The sequence below is a fragment of the Lipotes vexillifer genome, unplaced genomic scaffold (assembly GCF_000442215.2).
Source record: "Lipotes vexillifer unplaced genomic scaffold, Lipotes_vexillifer_v1.1 scaffold490, whole genome shotgun sequence".
NCBI lineage: Eukaryota > Metazoa > Chordata > Mammalia > Artiodactyla > Lipotidae > Lipotes > Lipotes vexillifer.
Window position 1 is genome coordinate 2027932 of NW_006796397.1, and position 9281 is coordinate 2037212.

The 9281-nt window shown below is 52.5% G+C and overlaps 1 protein-coding gene across 1 annotated transcript; it reads right to left on the reverse strand.

Annotated features, from left to right (window-relative positions):
- Window positions 1-3284: 3284 nt before the first annotated feature.
- Window positions 3285-8289, reverse strand: BARHL2 (BarH like homeobox 2). The gene is made up of 3 exons (XM_007468519.1): window positions 7638-8289; window positions 5651-5876; window positions 3285-3874 (listed from the first exon to the last, which is right to left on the reverse strand). The coding sequence occupies exons 1-3, from the start codon at window positions 8251-8253 to the stop codon at window positions 3562-3564; spliced, it is 1155 nt and encodes a 384-aa protein (XP_007468581.1). The 5' UTR covers window positions 8254-8289; the 3' UTR covers window positions 3285-3561.
- Window positions 8290-9281: the final 992 nt, after the last annotated feature.

The following is a 9281-nucleotide window of genomic DNA, read 5'->3' on the forward strand; positions in this document are numbered from 1 at the left end:
TGCTAGTTGGGGAGTTAACTTCTTACTCCATACTCACTACAGATTTGTGCTAGGTTTGCTGGAGTCACAGAGCTGATCTTGAGGAGAGCAAATATAAGGGGCCTTTGTGAGTGTCTAAACATCTCTCTAAAACAAGTTTGTTCTCCTGTGTTTCTGTAGCAAGCAAAGAATGCCCCCCAAAAATCCCTGTTTTGCCAGTCCCCAGCTTAATCAAAGGAGCGATCCAAATGGAGTTAGCCATGGAGTGCCCTTCCAACACCAGCTGAAGGTGGGAAAAAGAAAAGAAGTGCAGCTCCCAGGGCCAACAGACCTCTGAGCCTCCATAACTAACTCTGGATCTCCCTTGTGAAAAGACCTTTGTCTATTATCCTGTTCCTTGCTTTTTGGAAAACTTGGTGTTGCACTCCTCACCTTTTAGCCAACAGCGCTACTTTGTTGGGCAGGCATGGAATGAAGGACCCCTTTTGAGGGAAAGGACTATGTTTGCATTTGACTTGTAAGCAATAGTTTGGGGATGTTTGAATAGAAGGGCACCTGCTGAGGTGGTACTGCTGCAGAAAGAAAAGAATGAAAAGAAGGAATCCAGCACTCAACTTTCTTCCTGGGACTACAGTCCCGCCACCGCGCGCGCGCGCGCGCGCGCGCGCACACACACACACACACACACACACACACACACACACATACTCCTTTTGCCAACTTCTGTGCAACAGGAAGTAAACAACACAAATGTAGAAGGGGAATTGACACTTTCAGCTGCATGGTTTAGGGGGTGAAAGAAAACGACTTTGAAGCTAAAGCACATTTGGGAGGACTCTGGTGGATCAAACCTAATTGCTAGCAGCAGTGGAATATGAGGTTAATTAAGAAACCTTGGTCTCTGTAGACATAGTGCTTGCCCCTTCATTGTCCACCTATGGAGTCCAAGTTTGGCCTTGAGAGTGAAGGGGTAGCTGGCAGGCTCCTCAGCAGAGTGGCTGGCAGGCTGCTGGCGGGCTGCTCGTAGCAGATGGGTGCTATGGCCTGGTTTGTATTTGAAGGTTTGTTTATGTGCCTTTCCCAACTGGACTTGAGGTCATTCTTTGTGGGAACTTAGAATGTGTGAGCTCCAGTGAATTCCCAGGTCCCCCTTTTCCCCCCAAAGATGACCAGCCCTGGGGCCAGTGCATCGAGAAGCTGTAGCACCCCCAAGCCTTGGAAAGTGCCTTTTTAGGCCCAGGCAGACCATTTGTGAACTATTTAAGTGTGATTGTAAAACCCAACAGCAGCTAAGACAGAACAAGGAGAGTCTGCTGAGTACCCAGGCAATGGGCATTCCCACCGGACACAGTGGCACCCAGCTTCCAGCCCAGCCCAGCTGTTTGAGTTTGTCCCAGCTCAGCGGGAAGAAAATGAGAAGGGCCAGTCCAAACACTTTTGTTAGAATCAAACAAGACCACTTTTAAAGCAAATTGATGAGCTGGAGAGAAATCTGCAAAACAGTCCCTAATTAGCCCAGGTCTGACCAAGGCGGAGGAGGCAATTTCCTCCTGGATTTCACCTCCTTTCTTTCCTCCTTCCTTCCCTCTCCTCCCCAACACACACTCCCACAGCACTCCGCGTTTTTAAAATGTTTTTATAACTCTACTAAGATTCAAACATCAGAGAAAGTTGGAAAATGGGTCTGGATGTGTTTTAGCTGCAGGTCTTACTCCTTTGACTATGTACTAGGGCAGAAGTGAAGATAGAGATGTAAGGAAACCCAGACCGGGATCCAACTCTGTGACTACTTGAGAAGTGACCTTGGGGCTGGGGAAGGTGGGAGAAGCTCCGGAAATGTACACCCCCGCCCCAGTTCTTCCTCACTAGTAGGGAGTGCTGAGCCTCTTGGGAGCTAGTGGGGGAGGGTGGCCTGCGGCTGAGGTCCGGCTCTGGCCTAGGTGCTACGAATACGTACACACTCATTCTCACACACACAGACACACACACAAACACACACACACTCCCAAAGCAGGGAGCCGGCCTCCACTACCCTCTGGGCAGGGCCTCTCATTTTGCAGTCCCAAAAGATCCAGGGACGCGGATAAAAAGCCTGGCACACCTGTCTCAGTCAGAGTTGCACTCCGCTCCAGACATCCCAGCACAGCCAACTCACTAGGACAAGAGACTCGGCTCGGGGCTAGGGGTTGGATGCCCGCTGGGGAATGAGAAGGCCAGGATCAAAGCACGACCAGGGTTTGTTAGCTAGGCCTCTCGAGACCCCCCGGGCGCCCTAATTGAGCGCCCTGCAGCCTCCTGCTTGCGGGCTGTCCTGCCGCGCGGGCGCCCGGCCGTGGGCTGCAGAACAGCTGCGAGGCCCGCATGTCCGCCCGCCTGCCCGCCCGCAGCCCAGCCCCTGCCGGCGTCTCCGCTGCCCAGCGCTCCGGACCCTCATCGCCCCAGGAGGAGCCCTAGGAGAAGGAGGAGGGGCGGACAGACCCGGTTCGGCTGGGGCTGCCAGGCAGGCCGGGACAGCAGGGAAAGTTGGCCGCCTACTTGGCAAACACCAACAGCCAGCCGACAAGCGCAGATTTTCTCCTGCGGCCTCACGAACTGCTCTAAAATCATCCACTTAAAAAGAAAGAAGTTCACACGTATCGAATAACGGCTCGGAAGAGGCCACCGTGAAAAATGGAGCTGTTTTTATACAAGTCAGTCCAACATCTTTACAGATTTTGTAAATTCCTAATATTCCAGAAGGGATTTTGTTTTCCTAAACCAAGTGACACATTTCATCATAGTACATTCTGCTTCAGTAAAATCAGCTCCCTTGGATTTCATCGCTTGTTAGAAAAAGATAAACTTTATTTCTGTAATTTTCAATCACAAAAAAAATCTATATTTTTGTCTAAGCATTTATTTTACTGAATCAAAAAGACATGAAAAGAAAAATCATGTTTTACTAATGTATATAAGTGACTTTTTTAGACAACATATAATAAATATGATATATCACTTATCACTCAGTCTTTCAAATGTACATTTTTTTCATATTATGGAGCATGCCACTTTTCCAAAAGAAAAAAGGTCATGAGAAATCAGTGCAAAGTTCTCAGTTACCCTCCTCTTTTCTCTGGGGCAGTCGGAATGTCCACGGCAACGCCCTCTGCCTCGGAATTTGAGGCTGTTCATCTACAATTCTCTCCGCCTGTGTGGTTTCCTCTCCGTGCCCTTCTTTCTTCCCTCCTTACCCCACCCCCCTCCCTCCCTCCTGCTTGTCCCTAAAGTCATTTTTTAAAAAGAACTTGAGGTTTTGTTTTTGTTGATGTTTTCACTTACTGGTCGCACTTTGTGTGGAGTCGGCATTTTCGCCAGTCACACTGCTGTGCGGGAGCTTTCCAGCCCTGTCTCTGGGGGTGGGGAGATGGAGAGTGGAGGGCTGGCTCCTCTTTGGGCCCCCCCTCCACCCGCTGGTGAGTGTCTTCCTCTCTTACTTCTTTGCTTCCCGGTTGGCTGCAAGGGAGGCCGGACAGCCTGGTGCCGGGAGAGGAGGGGCAGCTGTCCGAGTCGGGGAGGGGACAGGGAGGGACAGTGACTTGCTCTTCACCGGGGATGCGGGGTGCCTGGGATGGGGTTGGACAGGGGATTGAGGGCCGGCTGTCCCCCAGGCCCCAGGCCGTGGATTAGCACTCGGGGCACCAGGGGCCGCTGCAGCTGGGGATGGGGTGCAGGAGGAGTCCGGTACATGCTGCTGTACATGGCGGCGGCGGCCGCCGCGGCGGTAGTACTGTCCATGCTGCCCAGCAAGCTTGGGTGGTAGAAATAAGGCGACGGAAACATCCTCTGCAGTGCCGAGTAATTCCCTGCCTCGGCCAGCAGCTCCAGGCCCACCGCAGTCTGCCGCTTCCACTTGGTCCTGAAATAAAAGCAGGCGTGCGTGCACCCTGCAGCTGTGGGCACTGCCCAGGCACCAAGGCCCGTTCTCCCCCCTCACCTGCCTTCTTTTCCTCGGGGAGCACAGGAAGACTTAGAGTGCGCTGAGAACCAGGAATGAAGCACACCTCCTTGCCTCCTATCCCACCCTTTCCCTCCCAGAATCACCCAAATCCAAGTCAGTTTCCCAAATGATGCCATCAATGTCTGAGACATTCATAAATAAAATTCTCCGATCTTTGCTACCTTTTCCTGACTTTTTGCTCCGACGTTGCCCCCCCCCCTTATTGTTTGGCTACTGCCTGAAACTTTCCTGGAGGCCAACGGAGACCACTCTTTCTATAGGCAGTCTTCTCCCTCCTCCTCTAATTTCCTTCCCCAAGTGGCTCCCCAGCAATCCCAGAGTGTCTGCTCTCTGCCCCTCCCCCTTTCCTCCAGGCTGAGTGAGAAGAAACCGTAAACAAAGGGACACAGAGACTCCTGGGCCTTGGACCCCTGGCCCTCTTGGTCCCCAGGGCTGTGGAGACACATCTCTCTCACCAGCCTGACAGGACCTTATGGCAGGTGTTGGGGGGGAGGGCGGGTTAAGAGCCAGGAAGGTGACAAGGGTTTCAAAACGGAATTCGTTTGAGGGAGGACTCTCCCATGGGGACAGTACCTCGGGGCCATTCCAGGAGGGGAAAAATGCATTTCAGGATCTTTTCTCCTCTGAGAGAGAGTAACAATTAAAACCTGTGATCAGCTCTTCTCGGTCTCCTCCCTCCCCCACCGCACCCAGAGGCAGCAGGCCTTTGCTCAGATGCCTCCTTTGGAACGCAGGGCTGGTGGGCCCTCCATACCCGGCAGCTCCAGCCAAATTAATAAACATGTCGCCCATTTAAAATTGGCTACAAATGACACTAATGTTTTCCGACAGAATTAGGGTGGCTGAAACCGTATGTAATGAGACAGAAAATTATGGTAAAGATGACAACTGGATGGGCATTTCCAACCACACTTATGGACGATTAGAACACAAATGAGAGAAAAGGAGGGGGAGAGAAAATCGAGACAAGGGAGACAACCGTCAGGCTTGGAAACTCGGCATAACCTTGGCCCCAGACTGCACAGGTTGGGTTCACACTGCAGTTCAGGGGCCTACAAGTACTGTCAGCCCCTTTCCTAATTTCCTTTCAAGGGAAGCTGTGGTTCCTGGAGGGCTCTGAGATGGCCAGAATAGGGGACAGACCCTCAGTCTAGATGCCTGACCGGCTGCCAACTCTACCTCTCCCAACTGCCTCACAGGACAAGCAAGGACTTTTAAGCTGAGGCCAGTGGGTCAGCTCTTCCAGGATGGATACAGCCAGACTGTGTGACCGGCTATAGATATTTGGAACCATCCTGGGGCAGGCCCAAAATGGTGCAATGCACAGGTTTTATGGGCCTGAGTGTCTCCTACACCGATGTCTCAGTTTGAAAAGGTGTGGCTTGATTGATTTGGGGGCAACATGGGGTAAATTTCAGCCACTCAGGTTTGAGGGAGAAACTAGCATATGTTAAGGACACTTAGAAGTGCAAAATTCTCCAAACTCCAGCTACCCAACGATCCCTTTCACCTTGGAGGTGTGGCTAATCCCTCCTCCAGCCAGAAAGACCCCGACTGCCAGCTCAGGGCCCTCTGAGTCCTTAGTGTCTCCGAGGCCAGGAGGGAAGAAGATGGGTGTAGTAGTCTTGACCTGGATGGCCAGACGCCTTTGCTCTCCCACATAGCCTCCCTTACCTGCGGTTCTGGTACCAGGTCTTGACCTGGGTGTCAGTGAGATTGAGTGCAGCTGCCAGGTCCATGCGGTCCTGCACACTCAGGTACTTCTGTCGCTCAAAGCTACGTTCCAGTTGATTGAGTTGGTGGTCGGAGAAAGCCGTCCTGGCTTTGCGAGGTTTTTTGGCTCTCACAGGGGGACTCTCTCGGCTACTCGTAATCTCCCGGTCTCCTTCCTCCTTTGTTCCTACATAGAAACCCAGACACGGCCGTAAGGTAGCCTGGAATGGGGAAGGATGGAGTGTCCTCCTGGCACACACTTCCACATTCCCAAGCCAGCTGCTGGTCTGGGGGTGGGGGAACTATACTCTCTCACCTTCCTTATAAACATACTTGGACCTTAGCCAGTATGGAGGAAGAGGACCAACTGCTGGCTAGGGAGTGTGGAGCCTTGTGCAGAGCTCCTAAGAGGGTTCCAAAAGAGTGCTGGATCTTCCCGTCTTTGGAAATGAAAAAGAAAAAAAAATACTTTATGATAAAGGGTCCTTTTCTTAATTGCTTCCTTGACTGGCGGGAGACCCTGTCCCTTTCCATTACTGTTTTCATCCTGACTTCATATTTTCTTATGTGTTAGTTTTTAAAAGGTCTTTCAACTTTTTTTTTTTTTTGAGAAGGGGGCACTTTTTTCATTTTACTTCTCCTGTTTACTAAAAGTTATAGGCATTTGTTTTCCTTCTTTCAGATGCACTTGGGAAATGCTGGATCAAGCTCTCTGCAGCTGCTTGCATCAGGTCTCTTAAAGCTTCAGAAAGAATGTCTCCCAGACACTGTGTTCAGCTCAAAATCACTGAGCCCATCCAGGTGACAGCCCAGAGATTTCCGGATTCTATTTGTCAACTTTGGTTTTTTACTGAAATGCTGGGAAATCGATATGTCAATCCCTCTGTTTGTACCCGTTTTTGCTGCGCTCCTTGATCTTCCCTGCAGGAAGAACCATAATCTCTCTAATTGACCCACTGGGGAGGTTGGTGCACAAAAAATCGCCAGACCAGACTGTACATCTGTTTTGGGCACTATTATGCTAATGATACAATAGTAAAATGAAGAGGCAATATCCTACCTTCCAGACAGTCAGCACACATCTTTCCCAGAGAGGACAAAGATTAATAATAATAATAAGCTTATCAGTAAAGGGAAAAAAGAGAACTCTCCTCATATGTTAAAACTCTTTTGCTATGCAAAGACCAGAACACTTATGAAATTCTCTGGGGAGAAAGTGGGAAAAGGGAGTTGAAGGACAATTCCATTGCCATCTTTTGATTTTACAAAAATAGATATCCAATTCCATAAAATTTTACTTTCATAAATGCTACTTCCCAATTTACTTGTAAGGGCCCAAAACTCTTACTGAAATACAGATATTCAGTTAGCGCCATGGGGTAGGGAGAGTATTTTTTTTAATTGGAACTCTATAATTTTTTACCGTGTGGCCTTCCCTATATTAATCACGATCTAATAATTTTTTTAAAAAAAAGTTTCCCTGTTAATCGCTTCGGAATTTTTCCCTTCGCTATATCTGATAATTCCCGTTCCAGTGTTCAGAAAATACGGTGTGTAGGAAGAATGGAATGATTTGCATTAAATAATAAGCACCACGTTGTGATCACACCCCCTAAGCACTACGAAACACTAAAGTATTTCCCGTCAGACACCCTCCGCCTCTGCCTCCTTCCTAATAAATTAAAATGAAGTAAAACAAAGAAAGGAGCTGGATGGCGGTGAGGGTTGGGAGGTAGAAATGTAACAATAATCAGAACTTGGGACGAGTCTCCAAATCGCACGCCCAGGCCTCCCTCCCGCTTGCAGTTTTTGACCGTGGCGCTATCGCCTTAGAAGCTTAGAATCGCCTTCGAACCCCAGCAGAGATTCGCGGGAGACAGAAGCGGAGACAGGGAAGCAAGAGGAGGAGAAGCTAGACGGCTGAGGGAGCCAAGGCGGCGCGACTCACCGTGGCATTTGATGTCGCTCTGGGACTCTTCCCGCTTGTCGAGTTTGGTTTTGCTGTCCTCCTGCTCGAGCTTTGGCCTGAAGCTCTCGTGTGCTGCGTTGCTCTCCTGCTTCGGGGTGTGGTGGGGAGAGGAGACGCTGGTGCTGTACGGTGCACACGCCGCCAGAGGTTTGCTGTCGCCCAAGATGTCCTTAATTAAAAAAGAAGAGGTGGAAGTCCTGGGGACCGAGGCGGCCGAGCCCAGCTGCTGGGCGGGTGGCTGCGGCGGCGTTGGTTGGGGCGAAGGCTGCAAACTTTGCGTGGGGGCCGCGGCTGGCTGCGGCGGCGCCGGCGGCTGTTGGCTGTGGTGGAGGTGGTGGTGATGCTGGGGGCCGTCCGCTATCACATGCGGTTCCGGGGGCTCCATGGCGACCGAGATAGGAGAGGAAGGCGCCGTTCCTACAGTATCGATCTCCGAACAGGGAGACGGAGTGGCCTGACTCCTAAAATCCGCGGTCCTGGCCTCGCCGAGCGGGCGGAAATCTCCATTCATCATGCCGGGGCTGCCCGAACTGGCACTGGACAAAATCGTGTCTATTCCAAAACTCGACCCGCTGGCCCCTTCCATTGTTGTCATTTCTACATGAGGTCCACGCCACTCCGCCGCTCCACTGCCGCCCCGACCAAGCAAAGGAAGCTATCGATCGTAAAGCAGAATAACACGAAACAATGTTGTCGCCGCTTAAAACACAAACAAACAAAAAAAGTGGGGCGGGGAGGGAAGGAAAATTGGGAGGTGGCAATCCGTGGACACTTGCGACACTTTTTTTTTTTTTACCCTAATGCAAAAAGTAGGAGTTTTGGGGAAAGGAAGATGGGGGGAAAAGTTACAAAAATTGTTGAGGAAGCACCGAGCGTGCGCTCCAGGAACGATCGCGCACGTGGCGCGGCGGTGGCTGCGCAGGAGAGCCAGACGGAGGTGCAGGCAGCAGGAGGTGACCCCGACGCCGCCGCCGCTGCTGCCGCCGCCAGGGTCTGCCCACAGCCTGGCACCAGGCGGCAGCGGCGGCGGCGGACGTGGCAGGTGCAGCGACCGCGAAGCCCGGGCAGCCGCGCGCCCTCGGAGCTGCCCAGCGGCTCTCCGAGGTGGTGGCCGCGCGCGACTCGGACGCCCCGGTGCAGAGTTTCTGAACTTTCTTGGAAAGTTGTACAGCAGACACTGCCGCAGTGGTCGCGGCAACAGAGGAGGAGGAGGAAAAGAAGGAGCAGGCACAGGCGGAGGAGGTAGCGGAGTCGCGGCGCCGAGCGACTCCGGCCGCTGCCGGGCGCATTCGCTTGTAATCCGGCGGCTAGCGGGCGGCGCCGACCCCCTCCCATGACGTCACGGCCACTGCCGCCGCTCCACGCGCCGCGCCCGGCCCGCGCCCCCGCCGCCGAGGCCGCGCGCAGGTCCTCGCGCCCCCATTGGCCGCGCCCGCGCGAGCGAGCGACGCCGACGTGCCGGGAGCCAATGGGTGCTCGGCTCGCGAGCCCGTCAGCGGTCGCAGCTCGGGCCCCGCTGCTCTTTTCAGAACCCGCACGTCCCTTTGCCTGCAACCGAAAGCCAAACAACTAGTCGTACCGTGGTCCCGGCGTCCGCAATCACGCGCGAGGGCAAAGGGAAAG